The 22,625-nt window shown below is 42.3% G+C and overlaps 1 protein-coding gene across 2 annotated transcripts in view; it reads right to left on the bottom strand.

Annotated features, from left to right (window-relative positions):
• Positions 1 to 22,625, bottom strand: part of Serinc (serine incorporator TMS1) — a 79,374-nt gene that overhangs the window by 8,663 nt on the left and 48,086 nt on the right. For both annotated transcript variants that reach the window (XM_071673878.1, XM_071673879.1), the window contains one exon: positions 810 to 1,009. In XM_071673878.1, the coding sequence (XP_071529979.1) occupies positions 810 to 1,009 (200 nt within the window). The remainder of the gene's footprint in view (positions 1 to 809; positions 1,010 to 22,625) is intronic.

Here is a 22,625-nt window from a genome sequence, read left to right as displayed (position 1 = left end):
CTAATTCTAGTATATTTTAGCTGTCCTTCAAAACTGATGAAATTTGCAGAAGAATAAAAACAGTTTATCCTCTTTATTATGTGGTTTCCAGCAATCGATATATACTGACTTCCCAAATTCATTCAATCTTTCATAATGTAAGAGCGATGTAAGATATAAATGCATAACAATAATTTTTCATTAGCTTTCTAGTTTTGTCATTTCACTGTGAGTTGTACATATGTAGTTGCATTACGTGAAATGTGCTCATAGGCTCACTGCTTAGACTGTAAGAACCAAGCATAAGGTATTGTTTAGTCTTTTGTAGCATGTAAAGCAGACCTACAGACAGTACAAGGAAGAGCCAGCCGGTCGTTCAAACATGTGATGATGATGTGTTCACAGGCCCATATAAAAACTGGGCTCAGCACTAGTCACAGACACACTGCCCAGCCTCGTCACACCATCCGTGAGTGTGTCATAGTGTGTCAAAAGACCACAGCCCAGAGTACAACAGATATATGTACTTATCTTTTTCTAATAAAACTACAAAGGCCACCTGATCTTCAATAAGTACCACAAAACAAAGAAAGACCCGATTTCCTTCCTATCAACTTAACCTTAAACAAACACCTCTTGGACCCAAATATTTCAAAACAATGATATGTATAAGTATGAATACTGGACAACACTGCTAATATTGTGTAATAATTAGTTCTACAAAACTCAAATTCTGAGCTGCTATAAACCCATCATGTTCCATGACTTGAAAATCAACTTGAAGAAGGAGTTATGATATTCCAAGAGACAAAATGCATTACGTGACTTACCTTGACCCAAACAGCAGCCATGTTGCTGGACAATGTAGTCAGGTCTGAATTGGGTGTAAACCAGTTAGTAAGGGTCATCATGACATACAATGTGGCCAGGCCAAACATAGTGTGGAAGAAGGACCAGGAGTATGCTACACCATCTTCTTCATTATCCCACACATGATGTCCATCTCCAGACTCAGGATCCCCTGAGCCACCTAAAATTCATAAATAACATTTAGATACACAAACATGTAACTGAGCAATAAAAAAAAAATTCAAATTTGAAAATACAATCTTAAGAGTTCAGGTGAAGGTAAGCCAAGAATGCAAGACTCTGCTTGTATTCTCTGTCCAGGCTAGGTTGGAGTGTATAATAAACTATGTCTATTTACAAGTACAAAGTACTAATCACATTAATGTTCATCTTATTATTATAATTATTATTATTATCATTATCTTTCTATTTATTGTACTTTGTTGCTGTCTCCCACGTCAGCTAGGTAGCACAAGGAAACAGCTGAAACAATGGCCCAACCCACCCACATACATATGTATGTATAAACATACATGACCACACATGCACATATACAAACCTATACATTTTAACGTTATTTCTTTTTTATCATACTTTGTCGCTGTCTCCTGCATTAGTGAGGTAGCACAAGGAGACAGACAAAAGAATGGCCCAACCCACCCACATACACATGTATATACATACATGTCCATACATGCACATATAAATACCTATACATCTCAACATATACATATATACATACACACAGACATATACATATATACACATGTACATAATTCATACATGCTGCCTTCATTCATTCCTGTCGCCACCCCACTACACATAAAATAGCATCCACACTCCCCCAGTGAGGTAGCGCTAGGAAAGGACAAAAGGTCACATTCGTTCACACTCAGTCTTTAGCTGTCATGTATAATGAACTGAAACCACAACTCCCTTTCCACATCTAGGCCCATAAAACTTTACATGGTTTACTCCAGACACTTCTCATGCCCTGGTACACTGTTCAATCCACTGACAGCACACTGACCCCGGAATACCACATTGTTCCAATTCACTCTATTCCTTGCGTGCCTTTCACCCTCCTGTATGTTCAGGCCCCGACCACTCAAAATCTTTTTCATTCCATCCTTCCACCTCCAACTGGGTCTCACACTTCTCATTCCCTCCACCTCTGCCACATATATATCCTCTTTGTCAATCTTTCCTCACTTATTCTCTCCATGTGACCAAACCATTTCAAAACATCCTTTTCTGCTCTCTCAACCACACTCTTTTTATTACCAAACATCTCTCTTACCCTTTCATTAGTTACTCGATCAAACCACCTCACACCACATATTGTCTTCAAACATCTCATTTCCAGCACATTCACCCTCGTCCGCACAGCCCTATCTATAGCCTATGCCTCACAACCATATAATATTGTTGGAACCACTATTCTTTCAAACATACCCATTTTTGCTCTCCAAGATAACATTCTTGCCTTCCACACACTCTTCAATGCTCCCAGAACCTTTGCCCCCTCACCCACCCTGTGACTCACTCCCGCTTCCATGGTGCCATCCGATGCCAAATCCACTCCCAGATATCTAAAACACTTCACTTACTCCAGTTTTTCTCCATTCAAACTCACCTCCCAATTTGCTTGTCCCTCAAACCTACTGAACCTAATAACCTTGCTCTTATTTACATTTATTCTAAGCTTTCTTCTTTCACCCATTTTACCAAACTCAGTCACCAGCTTCTGCAGTTTCTCACCCGAATCAGCCAACAGCACTGTATCATCAGCGAACAACAACTGACTCACTTTCCAAGCCCTCTCACCTACAACAGACTGCATACTTGCCCCTCTCCCCAAAACCCCATCCATAAACAAATCAAACAACCATGGAGACATCACGCATCCTTGCCGCAAACTGACATTCACTAGGAACCAATCACTTTCCTCTCTTCCTACACGTACACATGCCTTACATCCGCAATAAAAACTTTTCACTTCTTCTAGCAACTTACCTCCCACACCATATACTCTTAATACCTTCCACAGAGCATCTCTATCATTTCTATCATATCCATTCTCCAGATCCATAAATGCTACATACAAATCCATCTGTTTTTCTAAGTATTTCTCACATACATTCACTTACTCCTGTTTTTCTCCATTCAAACTCACCTCCCAATTTGCTTGTCCCTCAAACCTACTGAACCTAATAACCTTGCTCTTATTTACATTTATTCTAAGCTTTCTTCTTTCACCCATTTTACCAAACTCAGTCACCAGCTTCTGCAGTTTCTCACCCGAATCAGCCAACAGCACTGTATCATCAGCGAACAACAACTGACTCACTTTCCAAGCCCTCTCACCTACAACAGACTGCATACTTGCCCCTCTCCCCAAAACCCAATCTATAAACAAATTAAACAACCATGGAGACATCACCCATCCTTGCCACAAACTGACATTCACTAGGAACCAATCACTTTCCTCTCTTCCTACACGTACACATGCCTTACATCCTCAATAAAAACTTTTCACTTCTTCTAGCAACTTACCTCCCACACCATATACTCTTAATACCTTCCACAGAGCATCTCTATCATTTCTATCATATCCATTCTCCAGATCCATAAATGCTACATACGAATCCATCTGTTTTTCTAAGTATTTCTCACATACATTCTTCTAAGCAAACACCTGATCCACACATCCTCTACCACTCCTGAAACCACACTGCTCTTCCCCAATCTGATACTCTATACATGCCTTCACCCTCTCAATCAATACCCTTCCATATAATTTCCCAGGAATACTCAACAAACTTATACCTCTGTAATTTCAACACTCACCTTTATCCACTTTGCCTTTGTACAATGACACTATGCATGCATTCCGCCAATCCTAAGGCCCTTCACCATGAACCATACATACATTGAATATCCTCACCACAGTAAACAACACAGTCACCCCCTTTTTTGATAAAGTCCACAGCAATATCATCCAAACCCGCCGCCTTGCCACCTTTCATCTTCTGCAAAGCTTTCACTACCTCTTCTCTGTTTACCAAATCATTTTCCCTGACCCTTTCACTTCAAATACCATCTCCACCAAAACACCCTATATCTGCCACTCTATCATCAAAAACCTTCAAAAACCTTCAACATACTCACTCCATCTCCCTCTCACTTCACCACTACTTGTTATTACCTGCCCATTTGCTCCCTTCACCCCAATTCTCATTTGCTCTCTCTTTCACCTTTTGCACCTTTCTCTTGACCTCTTGCCTCTTTCTTTTATACATCACCTAGTCATTTAAACTATTTCCCTACAAAAATTGTCCAAATGCCTCTCTCTTATTATTACTAAACTCAATCACTGTTTCCCACATCAGTGAGGTAGCACCAAATAACATTGAAAAATGGCCCAACCACTCACATATATGCACATATACATACCTATACATACAAAGATATATATATATATATATATATATATATATATATATATATATATATATATATATCTTTTTTTTTTATACTTTGTCGCTATCTCCTGCGTTTCCGAGGTAGCGCAAGGAAACAGACGAAAGAAATGGCCCAACCCCCCAACCCCCCATACACATGTATATACATACGTCCACACACGCAAATATACATACCTACACAACTTTCCATGGTTTACCCCAGACGCTTCACATGCCTTGATTCAATCCACTGACAGCACGTCAACCCCGGTATACCACATCGCTCCAATTCACTCTATTCCTTGCCCTCCTTTCACCCTCCTGCATGTTCAGGCCCCGATCACACAAAATCTTTTTTACTCCATCTTTCCACCTCCAATTTGGTCTCCCTCTTCTCCTCGTTCCCTCCACCTCCGACACATATATCCTCTTGGTCAATCTTTCCTCACTCATTCTCTCCATGTGCCCAAACCACTTCAAAACACCCTCTTCTGCTCTCTCAACCACGCTCTTTTTATTTCCACACCTCTCTCTTACCCTTACGTTACTCACTCGATCAAACCACCTCACACCACACATTGTCCTCAAACATCTCATTTCCAGCACATCCATCCTCCTGCGCACAACTCTATCCATAGCCCACGCCTCGCAACCATACAACATTGTTGGAACCACTATTCCTTCAAACATACCCATTTTTGCTTTCCGAGATAATGTTCTCGACTTCCACACATTCTTCAAGGCCCCCAGAATTTTCGCCCCCTCCCCCACCCTATGATCCACTTCCGCTTCCATGGTTCCATCCGCTGCCAGATCCACTCCCAGATATCTAAAACACTTCACTTCCTCCAGTTTTTCTCCATTCAAACTCACCTCCCAATTGACTTGACCCTCAACCCTACTGTACCTAATAACCTTGCTCTTATTCACATTTACTCTTAACTTTCTTCTTCCACACACTTTACCAAACTCAGTCACCAGCTTCTGCAGTTTCTCACATGAATCAGCCACCAGAGCTGTATCATCAGCGAACAACAACTGACTCACTTCCCAAGCTCTCTCATCCCCAACAGACTTCATACTTGCCCCTCTTTCCAAAACTCTTGCATTTACCTCCCTAACAACCCCATCCATAAACAAATTAAACAACCATGGAGACATCACACACCCCTGCCGCAGACCTACATTCACTGAGAACCAATCACTTTCCTCTCTTCCAACACGTACACATGCCTTACATCCTCGATAAAAACTTTTCACTGCTTCTAACAACTTTCCTCCCACACCATATATTCTTAATACCTTCCACAGAGCATCTCTATCAACTCTATCATATGCCTTCTCCAGATCCATAAATGCTACATACAAATCCATTTGCTTTTCTAAGTATTTCTCACATACATTCTTCAAAGCAAACACCTGATCCACACATCCTCTACCACTTCTGAAACCACACTGCTCTTCCCCAATCTGATGCTCTGTACATGCCTTCACCCTCTCAATCAATACCCTCCCATATAATTTACCAGGAATACTCAACAAACTTATACCTCTGTAATTTGAGCACTCACTCTTATCCCCTTTGCCTTTGTACAATGGCACTATGCACGCATTCCGCCAATCCTCAGGCACCTCACCATGAGTCATACATACATTAAATAACCTTACCAACCAGTCAACAATACAGTCACCCCCTTTTTTAATAAATTCCACTGCAATACCATCCAAACCTGCTGCCTTGCCGGCTTTCATCTTCCGCAAAGCTTTCACTACCTCTTCTCTGTTTACCAAATCATTTTCCCTAACCCTCTCACTTTGCACACCACCTCGACCAAAACACCCTATATCTGCCACTCTATCATCAAACACATTCAACAAACCTTCAAAATACTCACTCCATCTCCTTCTCACATCACCACTACTTGTTATCACCTCCCCATTTGCGCCCTTCACTGAAGTTCCCATTTGCTCCCTTGTCTTACGCACTTTATTTACCTCCTTCCAGAACATCTTTTTATTCTCCCTAAAATTTAATGATACTCTCTCGCCCCAACTCTCATTTGCCCTTTTTTTCACCTCTTGCACCTTTCTCTTGACCTCCTGTCTCTTTCTTTTATACATCTCCCACTCAATTGCATTTTTTCCCTGCAAAAATCGTCCAAATGCCTCTCTCTTCTCTTTCACTAATACTCTTACTTCTTCATCCCACCACTCACTACCCTTTCTAATCAACCCACCTCCCACTCTTCTCATGCCACAAGCATCTTTTGCGCAATCCATCACTGATTCCCTAAATACATCCCATTCCTCCCCCACTCCCCTTACTTCCATTGTTCTCACCTTTTTCCATTCTGTACTCAGTCTCTCCTGGTACTTCCTCACACAGGTCTCCTTCCCAAGCTCACTTACTCTCACCACCCTCTTCACCCCAACATTCACTCTTCTTTTCTGAAAACCCATACAAATCTTCACCTTAGCCTCCACAAGATAATGATCAGACATCCCTCCAGTTGCACCTCTCAGCACATTAACATCCAAAAGTCTCTCTTTCGCACGCCTGTCAATTAACACATATTAACACACATATATATATATATATATATATATATATATATATATATATATATATATATATATATATATATATATATATATATCTTTCTTTCTTTTCTTTCTTTCATACTATTCGCCATTTCCCGCGTTAGCAAGGTAGCGTTAAGAACAGAGGACTGGGCCTCTGAGGGAATATCCTCACCTGGCCTCGTTCTCTGTTCCTTCTTTTGGAAAATAAAAAAAAAATGAGAGGGGAGGATTTCCAGCCCCCCGCTCCCTCCCCTTTTAGTCGCCTTCTACGACACGCAGGGAATACGTGGGAAGTATTCTTTCTCCCCTATCCCCAGGGATAGGGGAGATATATATATATATATATATATATATATATATATATATATATATATATATATATATATATATTTTTTTTTTTTATACTTTGTCGCTGTCTCCCGCGTTTGCGAGGTAGTGCAAGGAAACAGACGAAAGAAATGGCCCAACCCCCCCCATACACATGTATATACATACGTCCACACACGCAAATATACATACCTACACAGCTTTCCATGGTTTACCCCAGACGCTTCACATGCCTTGCTTCAATCCACTGACAGCACGTCAACCCCGGTATACCACATAGCTCCAATTCACTCTATTCCTTGCCCTCCTTTCACCCTCCTGCATGTTCAGGCCCCGATCACACAAAATCTTTTTCACTCCATCTTTCCACCTCCAATTTGGTCTCCCTCTTCTCCTTGTTCCCTCCACCTCCGACACATATATCCTCTTGGTCAATCTTTCCTCACTCATTCTCTCCATGTGCCCAAACCACTTCAAAACACCCTCTTCTGCTCTCTCAACCACGCTCTTTTTATTTCCACACATCTCTCTTACCCTTACGTTACTCACTCGATCAAACCACCTCACACCACACATTGTCCTCAAACATCTCATTTCCAGCACATCCATCCTCCTGCGCACAACTCTATCCATAGCCCACGCCTCGCAACCATACAACATTGTTGGAACCACTATTCCTTCAAACATACCCATTTTTGCTTTCCGAGATAATGTTCTCGACTTCCACACATTCTTCAAGGCCCCCAGGATTTTTGCCCCCTCCCTCACCCTATGATCCACTTCCGCTTCCATGGTTCCATCCGCTGACAGATCCACTCCCAGATATCTAAAACACTTCACTTCCTCCAGTTTTTCTCCATTCAAACTCACCTCCCAATTGACTTGACCCTCAACCCTACTGTACCTAATAACCTTGCTCTTATTCACATTTACTCTTAACTTTCTTCTTCCACACACTTTTCCAAACTCAGTCACCAGCTTCTGCAGTTTCTCACATGAATCAGCCACCAGCACTGTATCATCAGCGAACAACAACTGACTCACTTCCCAAGCTCTCTCATCCACAACAGACTTCATACTTGCCCCTCTTTCCAAAACTCTTGCATTCACCTCCCTAACAACCCCATCCATAAACAAATTAAACAACAATGGAGACATCACACACCCCTGCCGCAAACCTACATTCACTGAGAACCAATTACTTTCCTCTCTTCCTACGCGCACACATGCATTACATCCTCGATAAAAACTTTTCACTGCTTCTAACAACTTGCCTCCCACAACATATATTCTTAATACCTTCCACAGAGCATCTCTATCAACTCGATCATATGCCTTTTCCAGATCCATTAATGCTACATACAAATCCATTTGCTTTTCTAAGTATTTCTCACATACATTCTTCAAAGCAAACACCTGATCCACACATCTTCTATCACTTCTGAAACCACACTGCTCTTCCCCAATCTGATGCTCTGTACATGCTTTCACCCTCTCAATCAATACCCTCCCATATAATTAACCAGGAATACTCAACTTTTTTTTTTGCTGTCTCCTGCGTTTGCGAGGTAGCGCAAGGAAACAGACGAAAGAAATGGCCCAACCCCCCCCATACACATGTATATACATACGTCCACACACGCAAATATACATACCTACACAGCTTTCCATGGTTTACCCCAGACGCTTCACATGCCTTGATTCAATCCACTGACAGCACGTCAACCCCGGTATACCACATCGCTCCAATTCACTCTATTCCTTGCCCTCCTTTCACCCTCCTGCATGTTCAGGCCCCGATCACACAAAATCTTTTTCACTCCATCTTTCCACCTCCAATTTGGTCTCCCTCTTCTCCTCGTTCCCTCCACCTCCGACACGTATATCCTCTTGGTCAATCTTTCCTCACCCATTCTCTCCATGTGACCAAACCATTTCAAAACACCCTCTTCTGCTCTCTCAACCACGCTCTTTTTATTTCCACACATCTCTCTTACCCTTACGTTACTTACTCGATCAAACCACCTCACACCACACAATGTCCTCAAACATCTCATTTCCAGCACATCCATCCTCCTGCGCACAACTCTATCCATAGTCCTCGCCTCGCAACCATACATTGTTGGAACCACTATTCCTTCAAACATACCCATTTTTGCTTTCCGAGATAATGTTCTCGACTTCCACACATTCTTCAAGGCTCCCAGAATTTTCGCCCCCTCCCCCACCCTATGATCCACTTCCGCTTCCATGGTTCCATCCGCTGCCAGATCCACTCCCAGATATCTAAAACACTTCACTTCCTCCAGTTTTTCTCCATTCAAACTCACCTCCCAATTGACTTGACCCTCAACCCTACTGTACCTAATAACCTTACTCTTATTCACATTTACTCTTAACTTTCTTCTTCCACACACTTTACCAAACTCAGTCACCAGCTTCTGCAGTTTCTCACATGAATCAGCCACCAGCGCTGTATCATCAGCGAACAACAACTGACTCACTTCCCAAGCTCTCTCATCCCCAACAGACTTCATACTTGCCCCTCTTTCCAAAACTCTTGCATTCACCTCCCTAACCACCCCATCCATAAACAAATTAAACAACCATGGAGACATCACACACCCCTGCCGCAAACCTACATTCACTGAGAACCAATCACTTTCCTCTCTTCCTACACGTACACATGCCTTACATCCTTGATAAAAACTTTTCACTGCTTCTAACAACTTGCCTCCCACACCATATATTCTTAATACCTTCCACAGAGCATCTCTATCAACTCTATCATATGCCTTCTCCAGATCCATAAATGCTACATACAAATCCATTTGCTTTTCTAAGTATTTCTGTAATTTGAGCACTCACTCTTATCCCCTTTGCCTTTGTACAATGGCACTATGCACGCATTCCGCCAATCCTCAGGCACCTCACCATGAGTCATACATACATCAAATAACCTTACCAACCAGTCAACAATACAGTCACCCCCTTTTTTAATAAGTTCCACTGCAATACCATCCAAACCTGCTGCCTTGCCGGCTTTCATCTTCCGCAAAGCTTTTACTACCTCTTCTCTGTTTACCAAATCATTTTCCCTAACCCTCTCACTTTGCACACCACCTCGACCAAAACACCCTATATCTGCCACTCTATCATCAAACACATTCAACAAACCTTCAAAATACTCACTCCATCTCCTTCTCACATCACCACTACTTGTTATCACCTCCCCATTTGCGCCCTTCACTGAAGTTCCCATTTGCTCCCTAGTCTTACGCACTTTATTTACCTCCTTCCAGAACATCTTTTTATTCTCCCTAAAATTTAATGATACTCTCTCACCCCAACTCTCATTTGCCCTCTTTTTCACCTCTTGCACCTTTCTCTTGACCTCCTGTCTCTTTCTTTTATACATTTCCCACTCAATTGCATTTTTTCCCTGCAAAAATCGTCCAAATGCCTCTCTCTTCTCTTTCACTAATGATCTTACTTCTTCATCCCACCACTCACTACCTTTTCTAATCAACCCACCTCCCACTCTTCTCATGCCACAAGCATCTTTTGCGCAATCCATCACTGATTCCCTAAATACATCCCATTCCTCCCCCACTCCCCTTACTTCCATTGTTCTCACCTTTTTCCATTCTGTACTCAGTCTCTACTGGTACTTCCTCACACAAGTCACCTTCCCAAGCTCATTTACTCTCACCACCCTCTTCACCCTAACATTCACTCTTCTTTTCTGAAAACACATACAAATCTTCACCTTAGCCTTCACAAGATAATGATCAGACATCCCTCCAGTTGCACCTCTCAGCACATTAACATCCAAAAGTCTCTCTTTCGCACGCCTGTCAATTAACACGTAATCCAATAACGCTCTCTGGCCATCTCTCCTACTTACATATGTATACTTATCTTGCTTTTTAAACCAGGTATTCCCAATCACCAGTCCTTTTTCAGCACATAAATGTACAAGCTCTTCACCATTTCCATTTACAACACTGAACACCCCATGTATACCAATTATTCCCTCAACTGCCACATTACTCACCTTTGCATTCAGATCACCCATCACTATAAACCAGTCTTGTGCATCAAAACCACTAACTCACTCATTCAGCTGCTCCCAAAACACTTGCCTCTCATGATCTTTCTTCTCATGCCCAGGTGCATATGCACCAATAATCACCCATCTCTCTCCATCCACTTTCAGTTTTACCCATATCAATCTTGAATTTACTTTCTTACACTCTATCATATACTCCCACAACTCCTGTTTCAGGAGTAGTGCTACTCCTTCCCTTGCTCTTGTGCTCTCACTAACCCCTGACTTTACTCCCAAGACATTCCCAAACCACTCTTCCCCTTTACCCCTGAGCTTCGTTTCACTCAGAGCCAAAACATCCAGGTTCCTTTCCTCAAACATACTACCTATCTCTCCTTTTTTCTCATCTTGGTTACATCCACAGACATTTAGACACCCCAATCTGAGCCTTCGAGGAGGATGAGCAATCCCTGCGTGACTCCTTCTTCTGTTTCCCCTTTTAGAAAGTTAAACTACAAGGAGGGGAGGGTTTCTGGCCCCCCCTCCCGTTCCCTTTAGTCGCCTTCTACGACACATGAGGAATGCGTGGGAAGTATTCTTTCTCCCCTATCCCCAGGGATAAATATATATATATATGTACATATTCATTCTTGCTTGCCTTCATCCCTTCCTGTCACTACTCTGCCACACAGGAAATAGCATCCCCCCCCCCCAAAAAAAAGCAAGGTAGCACCAGGAAAGGACGAAAAAGGCCACATTCGTTCACACTCAGTCTCTTGCTGTTGTGTGTAATGCACCGAAACCACAGCTTCCTATCCACATCCAGGCCCACAGACCTTTCCATGGTTTACCCCAGGTGCTTCACATCCCCTGGTTCAGTCCACTGACAGCACGTTGATCCCATTACACCACACTGTTCCGATTCCTTGCATGCCTTTCACCCTCCTGTATGTTCAGGCCCCGATCGCTCAAAATTTTTCACGCCATCCTTCCACCTTCAATTTGATCTACCACTTCTCTTTCTTGTTCTCTCCACCTCTGACACATATATCCTCTTTGTCAATGTTCATACTTTACATTATAATAAAAATGTGGTAAAACTAAAACCAACAATGACTGTACAGGGGTCTATGTTATAACTGTAATAATGACAATGTTACTGATTCCACCCTTTCTTTTCATTTCATTTTCCTTATACCATACCCATGGTACTGGATTCAGTTCAGCTTTGTTCATGTTCAAATCATAGTAAATGGGTGATATTGCAATCCAGCCTTGCAGTATACATATACATATATATATTCATCATCCCTGGGGATAGAGGAGAAAGAATACTTCCCACGCATTCCTCATGTGTTGTAGAAGGCAACTAAAGGGGACCAGAGCGGGGGGCTAGAAACCCTCCCCTCCTTGTATTTTAACTTTATAAAAGGGAAAACAGAAGGAGTCACACGGGGAAAGGTCTTCCTCCTTGAAGGCTCAGACTGGAGTGTCTAAATGTGTGTGGATGTAACCGAGATGAGAAAAAAGGAGAGATAGGTAGGTAGTATGTTTGAGGAAAGGAACCTGGATGTTTTGGCTCTGAGTGAAACGACACTCAGGGGTAAAGGGGAAGAGTGGTTTGGGATTGTTTTGGGAGTAAAGTCAGGGGTTGGTGAAAGGACAAGAGCAAGGGAAGGAGTAGCACTACTGAAACAGAAGTGGTGGGAGTATGTGATAGAGTGTAAGAAAGTAAACTCTAGATTGATATGGGTAAAAGTGAGAGTGGATGGAGAGAGATGGGTTATTATTGGTGCATATGCACCTGGGCATGAGAAGAAAGATCATGAGAGGCAAGTGTTTTGGGAGCAGCTGAGTGAGAGTGTTAGTAGTTTTGATGCACGAGACCGGGTTATAGTGATGGGTGATTTGAATGCAAAGGTGAGTAATGTAGCAGTTGAGGGAACAATTGGTGTACATGGTGAAGAGCTTGTAGATTTGTGCACTGAAAAAGGACTGGTGATAGGGAATACCTGGTTTAAAAAGGGAGACATAGATAAGTATACGTATGTAAGAAGGAGAGATGGCCAGAGAGCATTATTGGCTTATGTGTTAATTGATAGGTGCACAAGAGAGACTTTTGGATGTTAATGTGCTGAGAGGTGCAAATGGAGGGATGTTTGACCATTATCTTGTGGAGGTGAAGGTGAAGATTTGTAGATGTTTTCAGAAAAGATGATGTTGGGGTGAAGAGAGTGGTGAGAGTAAGTGAGCTTGGGAATAATGAATAATATTCATCATTATACTTTGTCGCTGTCTCCTGCATTAGCAAGGCAGTACAAGGAAACAGAAGAAAGAATGGCCCAACCCACCCACATACACACGTATATACATACACATCCACACACGCACATATATATACCTATACATTTCAACGTATACATTTATTTAAGTACACAGACAAAATACATATATACACATGTACATAATTCATACTTGCTGCCTTTATTCATTCCTGTCACCACCCTGCCACACATGAAATGACAATCCCCTTCCTCCGCATGTGCGTGAGGTAGCGCTAGGAAAGGACAACAAAGGCCACATTCGTTCACTCTGTCTCTAGCTGTCATGTATAATGCACGGAAACCACAGCTCCCTTTCCACATCCAGGCCCCACAAAACTTTCCATGGTTTACCCCAGACGCTTCACATGCCCTGGTTCAATCCATTGACAGCACGTCGACCCCGTTAAACCACATCGTTCCAATTCACTCCCTTCCTTGCATGTCTTTCACCCTCCTGCATGTTCAGGCCCCAATCGCTCAAAATCTTTTTCAATCCATCCTTCCACCTCCAATTTGGTCTTCCACTTCTCATTCCCTCCACCTCTGACACGGTTATCCTTTTTGTCAATCTTTCCTCACTCATTCTCTCCATGTGTCCAAACCATTTCAAAACGCACTCTTCTGCTCTCTCAACCACACTCTTTTTATTACCACACATCTCTCTAACCCTTTCATTACTAACTTGATCAAATCACCCCACACCACATATTGTCCCCAAACATCTCATTTCCAACACATCCACCCTCCTCCGCTCAACCCTATCTATATCACATGCCTCGCAACCATATTACATTGTTGGAACCACTGTTCCTTTAAACATACCCATTTTTGCTTTCCAAGATAATGTTCTCGTCTTCCACACATTTTTCAACCCTCCCAGAACTTTCGCCCCCTTCCCCACCCTGTGACTTACTTCCGCTATCATGGTTCCATCCGCTGCCAATTCCAATCCCAGATATCTAAAACACTTCACTTCCTCCAGTTTTTCTCCATTCAAACTTACCTCCCAATTGACTTGTCCCTCAACCCTACTGCACCTAATAACCTTGCTCTTATTCACATTTACTCACAGCTTTCTTCTTTCACACACTTTACCAAAATAAGTCACCAGCTTCTGCAGTTTCTTACCTGAATCAGCCACCAGCGCTCTATTAACATTGAACAAAAACTGACTCACTTCCAAAGCCCTCTCATCCACAACAGACTGCATACTTGCCCCTCTTTCCAAAACTCTTGCATTCACCTCCCTAACAACCCCATCCATAAACAAATTAAACAAACATGGAGACATCACACACCCCTGCCGCAAACCGGCATTCACTGAGAACCAATCACTTTCCTCTCTTCCTACTCGTACACATGCCTTACATCCTCAATAAAAATTTGTCACTGCTTCTAGCAACTTGCCTCACACACCATATACTCTTAATACCTTCCATAGAGCATCTCTATCAACTCTATCATATGTCTTCTCCAGATCCATAAATGCTACACGCATCTGTTGTTCACTGATGATACAGTGCTGGTGGCTGATTCGGTTGAGAAACTGCAGAAGCTGAAGACTGAGTTTGGTAAAGTATGTGAAAGAAGAAAACTGAGAGTAAATGTTTATAGTTGTGTTACTGGAGTGATAGTTTTCATACTTGGTGCTCTGACAAGAAAATAGTGAAATTGGAAAGAATGTAGCTTAGACATTGAAGCTTATTCTTTCATTGAAATGTGAACAAATGGAGCATTTTTCAAAGTGATAGAGATGGAAAGCAAAAAGGTGTTTTTCATGAATGTACTGGAAAAGTTGAGGTCCAGATAAACTTTTGGTCTGTCAAGGATTTATTATGGCGGATGACCAACTACCTACCCTCATGTATCCAAGATATGGTTGTACTTTGTGTAATGAAGACATTTGAGAAACATCATAAACCAATATTCCAGTTTCAAGATGAGAGAAGTGGACCAGGCAGTATGATACAGTGGTTAAATTGATGAAAACTACTATTGACGTTTGTGTAAATAAATTATAAATTTCCCTTTTCCATAGCCAGAGGTTGAATCATTATGTGACATTTTTCATTTCATTTCAAGCTAGAAGTTTCAATTTTCTAAATTATTTCTTACATTTTTCATACGTATATATATATATATATATATATTATTTTATTTTATTATACTTTGTCGCTGTCTCCCGCGTTTGCGAGGTAGCGCAAGGAAACAGACGAAAGAAATGGCCCAACCCCCCCCCCATACACATGTATATACATACGTCCACACACGCAAATATACATACCTACACAGCTTTCCATGGTTTACCCCAGACGCTTCACATGCCTTGATTCAATCCACTGACAGCACGTCAACCCCGGTATACCACATCGCTCCAATTCACTCTATTCCTTGCCCTCCTTTCACCCTCCTGCATGTTCAGGCCCCGATCACACAAAATCTTTTTCACTCCATCTTTCCACCTCCAATTTGGTCTCCCTCTTCTCCTCGTTCCCTCCACCTCCGACACATATATCCTCTTGGTCAATTTTCCTCACTCATTCTCTCCATGTGCCCAAACCACTTCAAAACACCCTCTTCTGCTCTCTCAACCACGCTCTTTTTATTTCCACACATCTCTCTTACCCTTACGTTACTCACTCGATCAAACCACCTCACACCACACATTGTCCTCAAACATCTCATTTCCAGCACATCCATCCTCCTGCGCACAACTCTATCCATAGCCCACGCCTCGCAACCATACAACATTGTGTTTGATGATAGAGTGGCAGATATAGGGTGTTTTGGCCGAGGTGGTGTGCAAAGTGAGAGGGTTAGGGAAAATGATTTGGTAAACAGAGAAAATGTAGTGAAAGCTTTGCGGAAGATGAAAGCCGGCAAGGCAGCAGGTTTGGATGGTATTGCAGTGGAATTTATTAAAAAAGGGGGTGACTGTATTGTTGACTGGTTGGTAAGGTTATTTAATGTATGTATGACTCATGGTGAGGTGCCTGAGGATTGGCGGAATGCGTGCATAGTGCCATTGTACAAAGGCAAAGGGGATAAGAGTGAGTGCTCAAATTACAGAGGTATAAGTTTGTTGAGTATTCCTGGTAAATTATATGGGAGGGTATTGATTGAGAGGGTGAAGGCATGTACAGAGCATCAGATTGGGGAAGAGCAGTGTGGTTTCAGAAGTGGTAGAGGATGTGTGGATCAGGTGTTTGCTTTGAAGAATGTATGTGAGAAATACTTAGAAAAGCAAATGGGTTTGTATGTAGCATTTATGGATCTGGAGAAGGCATATGATAGAGTTGATAGAGATGCTCTGTGGAAAGTATTAAGAATATATGGTGTGGGAGGAAAGTTGTTAGAAGCAGTGAAAAGCTTTTATCGAGGATGTAAGGCATGTGTACGTGTAGGAAGAGAGGAAAGTGATTGGTTCTCTGTGAATGTAGGTTTGCGGCAGGGGTGTGTGATGTCTCCATGGTTGTTTAATTTGTTTATGGATGGGGTTGTTAGGGAGTTAAATGCAAGAGTTTTGGAAAGAGGGGCAAGTATGAAGTCTGTTGGGGATGAGAGAGCTTGGGAAGTGAGTCAGTTGTTGTTCGCTGATGATACAGCGCTGGTGGCTGATTCATGTGAGAAACTGCAGAAGCTGGTGACTGAGTATGGTAAAGTGTGTGGAAGAAGAAAGTTAAGAGTAAATGTGAATAAGAGCAAGGTTATTAGGTACAGTAGGGTTGAGGGTCAAGTCAATTGGGAGGTGAGTTTGAATGGAGAAAAACTGGAGGAAGTGAAGTGTTTTAGATATCTGGGAGTGGATCTGGCAGCGGATGGAACCATGGAAGCGGAAGTGGATCATAGGGTGGGGGAGGGGGCGAAAATTCTGGGGGCCTTGAAGAATGTGTGGAAGTCGAGAACATTATCTCGGAAAGCAAAAATGGGTATGTTTGAAGGAATAGTGGTTCCAACAATGTTGTATGGTTGCGAGGCATGGGCTATATATATATATATATATATATATATATATATATATATATATATATATATATATATATATATATGTATAAATATATGTATAATATATATATATATATATATATATATATATATATATATATATATATATATATATATATACATATATATAAAAGAAAGAGACAGGAGGTCAAGAGAAAGGTGCAAGAGGTGAAAAAAAGGGCAAATGAGAGTTGGGGTGAGAGAGTATCATTAAATTTTAGGGAGAATAAAAAGATGTTCTGGAAGGAGGTAAATAAAGTGCGTCAGACAAGGGAGCAAATGGGAACTTCAGTGAAGGGCGCAAATGGGGAGGTGATAACAAGTAGTGGTGATGTGAGAAGGAGATGGAGTGAGTATTTTGAAGGTTTGTTGAATGTGTTTGATGATAGAGTGGCAGATATAGGGTGTTTTGGTCGAGGTGGTGTTCAAAGTGAGAGGGTTAGGGAAAATGATTTGGTAAACAGAGAAGAGGTAGTAAAAGCTTTGCGGAAGATGAAAGCCGGCAAGGCAGCAGGTTTGGATGGTATTGCAGTGCAATTTATTAAAAAAGGGGGTGACTGTATTGTTGACTGGTTGGTAAGGTTATTTAATGTATGTTGGGGATGAGAGAGCTTGGGAAGTGAGTCAGTTGTTGTTCGCTGATGATACAGCGCTGGTGGCTGATTCATGTGAGAAACTGCAGCAGCTGGTGACTGAGTTTGGTAAAGTGTGTGGAAGAAGAAAGTTAAGAGTAAATGTGAATAAGAGCAAGGTTATTAGGTACAGTAGGGTTGAGGGTCAATTCAATTGGGAGGTGAGTTTGAATGGAGAAAAACTGGAGGAAGTGAAGTGTTTTAGATATCTGGGAGTGGATCTGGCAGCGGATGGAACCATAGAAGCGGAAGTGGATCATAGGGTGGGGAAGGGGGCGAAAATTCTGGGAGCCTTGAAGAATGTGTGGAAGTCGAGAACATTATCTCGGAAAGCAAAAATGGGTATGTTTGAAGGAATAGTGGTTCCAACAATGTTGTATGGTTGCGAGGCGTGGACTATGGATAGAGTTGTGCGCAGGAGGATGGATGTGCTGGAAATGAGATGTTTGAGGACAATGTGTGGTGTGAGGTGGTTTGATCGAGTAAGTAACGTAAGGGTAAGAGAGATGTGTGGAAATAAAAAGAGCGTGGTTGAGAGAGCAGAAGAGGGTGTTTTGAAATGGTTTGGGCACATGGAGAGAATGAGTGAGGAAAGATTGACCAAGAGGATATATGTGTCAGAGGTGGAGGGAACGAGGAGAAGAGGGAGACCAAACTGGAGGTGGAAAGATGGAGTGAAAAAGATTTTGTGTGATCGGGGCCTGAACATGCAGGAGGGTGAAAGGAGGGCAAAGAATAGAGTGAATTGGAGCGATGTGGTATACCGGGGTTGACGTGCTGTCAGTGGGTTGAATCAAGGCATGTGTATGGGGGGGGTTGGGCCATTTCTTTTGTCTGTTTCCCTGCGCTACCTCGCAAACGCGGGAGACAGCAAAAAAAAAAAAAAAAAAAAAAAAAAAAAAAAAAAAAAAAATTACTCATGGTGAGGTTCCTGAGGATTGGCGGAATGCGTGCATAGTGCCATTGTACAAAGGCAAAGGGGATAAGAGTGAGTGCTCAAATTACAGAGGTATAACTTTGTTGAGTATTCCTGGTAAATTATATGGGAGGGTATTGATTGAGAGGGTGAAGGCATGTACAGAGCATCAGATTGGGGAAGAGCAGTGTGGTTTCAGAAGTGGTAGAGGATGTGTGGATCAGGTGTTTGCTTTGAAGAATGTATGTGAGAAATACTTAGAAAAGCAAATGGATTTGTATGTAGCATTTATGGATCTGGAGAAGGCATATGATAGGGTTGATAGAGATGCTCTGTGGAAGGTATTAAGAATATATGGTGTGGGAGGCAAGTTGTTAGAAGCAGTGAAAAGTTTTTATCGAGGATGTAAGGCATGTGTACTTGTAGGAAGAGAGGAAAGTGATTGGTTCTCAGTGAATGTAGGTTTGCGGCAGGGGTGTGTGATGTCTCCATGGTTGTTTAATTTGTTTATGGATGGGGTTGTTAGGGAGGTAAATGCAAGAGTTTTGGAAAGAGGGGCAAGTATGAAGTCTGTTGGGGATGAGAGAGCTTGGGAAGCGAGTCAGTTGTTGTTCGCTGATGATACAGCGCTGGTAGCTGATTCATGTGAGAAACTGCAGAAGCTGGTAACTGAGTTTGGTAAAGTGTGTGAAAGAAGAAAGTTAAGAGTAAATGTGAATAAGAGCAAGGTTATTAGGTACAGTAGGGTTGAGGGTCAAGTCAACTGGGAGGTGAGTTTGAATGGAGAAAAACTGGAGGAAGTGAAGTGTTTTAGATATCTGGGAGTGGATCTGGCAGCGGATGGAACCATGGAAGCGGAAGTGGATCATAGGGTGGGGGAGGGGGCGAAAATCCTGGGAGCCTTGAAGAATGTGTGGTAGTCGAGAACATTATCTCGGAAAGCAAAAATGGGTATGTTTGAAGGAATAGTGGTTCCAACAATGGTGTATGGTTGCGAGGCGTGGGCTATGGATAGAGATATGCGCAGGAGGATGGATGTGCTGGAAATGAGATGTTTGAGGACAATGTGTGGTGTGAGGTGGTTTGATCGAGTAAGTAACGTAAGGGTAAGAGAGATGTGTGGAAATAAAAAGAGCGTGGTTGAGAGAGCAGAAGAGGGTGTTTTGAAATGGTTTGGGCACATGGAGAGAATGAGTGAGGAAAGATTGACCAAGAGGATATATGTGTCGGAGGTGGAGGGAACGAGGAGAAGTGGGAGACCAAATTGGAGGTGGAAAGATGGAGTGAAAAAGATTTTGTGTGATCGGGGCCTGAACATGCAGGAGGGTGAAAGGAGGGCAAGGAATAGAGTGAATTGGATCGATGTGGTATACTGGGGTTGACGTGCTGTCGGTGGATTGAATCAGGGCATGTGAAGCGTCTGGGGTAAACCATGGAAAGCTGTGTAGGTATGTATATTTGCGTGTGTGGACGTATGTATATACATGTGTATGGGGGTGGGTTGGGCCATGTCTTTCGTCTGTTTCCTTGCTCTACCTCGCAAACGTGGGAGACAGCGGAAAAAAAAAAAAAAAAATACATATATATATATATATATATAATATATATATATATATATATATATATATATATATATATATTATCCCTGGGGATAGGGGAGAAAGAATACTTCCCACGCATTCCTCACGTGTCGTAGAAGGCGACTAGAGGGGACGGGAGCGGGGGGGCCAGAAATCCTCCCCTCCTTGTATTTTAACTTTCTAAAAACGGGAAACAGAAGGAGTCACGCGGGGAGTGCTCATCCTCCTCGTAGACTCAGACTGGGGTGTCTAAATGTGTGTGGATGTAACCAAGATGTGAAAAAAGGAGAGATCGGTAGTATGTTTGAGGAAAGGAACCTGGATGTTTTGGCTCTGAGTGAAAGGAAGCTCAAGGGTAAAGGGGAAGAGTGGTTTGGGAATGTCTTGGGAGTAAAGTCAGGGGTTAGTGAGAGCACAAGAGCAAGGGAAGGAGTAGCAGTACTCCCGAAACAGGAGTTGTGGGAGTATGTGATAGAATGTAAGAAAGTAAATTCTCGATTAATATGGGTAAAACTGAAAGTTGATGGAGAGAGATGGGTGATTATTGGTGCATATGCACCTGGGCATGAGAAGAAAGATCATGAGAGGCAAGTGTTTTGGGAGCAGCTGAATGAGTGTGTTGGTGGTTTTGATGCACAAGACCGGGTTATAGTGATGGGTGATTTGAATGCAAAGGTGAGTAAAGAATTCTACCTCTATATCCTCTGCGTGTCAAAGACAGCAACCAAAGGTAGTAGAAGTGGGAAGGGCTGGTAACACCCCCTTCTTGTATTTCAATTTCTAAAAGAGGGAACAGAAGGAGGCTAGCAAGGAGTGCTAATCCTCATTGCAGGCTCAGACTAGGGTGCCGCAGTGTGTGTGTGGATGTAACCAAGAAAAGAACAGAGGAAAGTTAGGCAGTATGTTTTAAGAAAGAAACCTAGATGTTTTGGCTTTCAGTGAAACAAAGCTCATCGGTAAAGGGGAGGAATAGTTTGGAAATGACTTAGGAGTAAAGTGAGAAGTTTGTGAGAGGACAAGAGTTAAGAGGTAGCACTATCCTTGAAGAAGTTGTAAGCGTGTATGACAGAATGTGCAGTAGTAAATTCTAGACTGATGAGGGTAAAACTGAAAATAGATGGCATGAGAAGGAAGATTATTAGTGCTTATGCACATGGCCATGAAAAGAAAGATCATGTGGAGCAAGTGTTTTGGGAGCAGCTGAGTGAGTATGTCAGCAGTTTTGATGTAAGAGACCAGTTATTAAGGATGGGTGATTTAAGTGTTAAGGTAATTAATGTGCAGTTGAGGGTATAATTGTGGTGCATGGGGTATTCAGTGCTATGAATGGAAATGGTGAACAGCTTGTGGAGTTGTGTCCTGGAAAAGGACTGGTGACTGGTAATACCTGATTTACAAAGAGGGATATACACAAGTATACATGAGTAATTCAGATAGTCAGCAGGAATATTTGGATTACACACCAACTGATAGGCATGTAGAAGAGAGATTTCTGGATACAAATGTGCTGAGAGGTGACAGTGAGGATTTGTAGAGGTTTTCGAAAAAGAGGAAACAGTGTTGTGGAGAAGAGAGTGGTGAGAGTATGTGAGCTTGGAAAAGAAACTTGTGGGAAGAAATGCCAGGAAAGATTGACTGTAGCATGGCAACAGGTGAGTAAATGAGGCAAGGGGAATGGGCGAGGAATGGGATGTACTTAGGGAAGCAGTGCTGGCATGGGCAACAGAAAGGGCAGTAATGAACAGGTAAGAGAGATCTGTGGTAATAAAAGGAGTGAAGCTGAGCTGAAATTGTTTGGACACATGGAGAAAATGAGTGAGGAAAGGTTGACAAAGAGGACATAATGTCAGAAGTGGAGGGAACAATGAGAACGGGTTGACCAAATTGAAGATGGAAGGATGAAACGAAAAAGTTT

The sequence above is a fragment of the Panulirus ornatus genome, chromosome 19 (genome assembly GCF_036320965.1).
Source record: "Panulirus ornatus isolate Po-2019 chromosome 19, ASM3632096v1, whole genome shotgun sequence".
NCBI classification, from domain to species: Eukaryota; Metazoa; Arthropoda; class Malacostraca; order Decapoda; family Palinuridae; genus Panulirus; species Panulirus ornatus.
The sequence above is the reverse complement of the archived record's forward strand: the minus strand, read 5'-3'. Positions and strand labels throughout refer to the sequence as shown.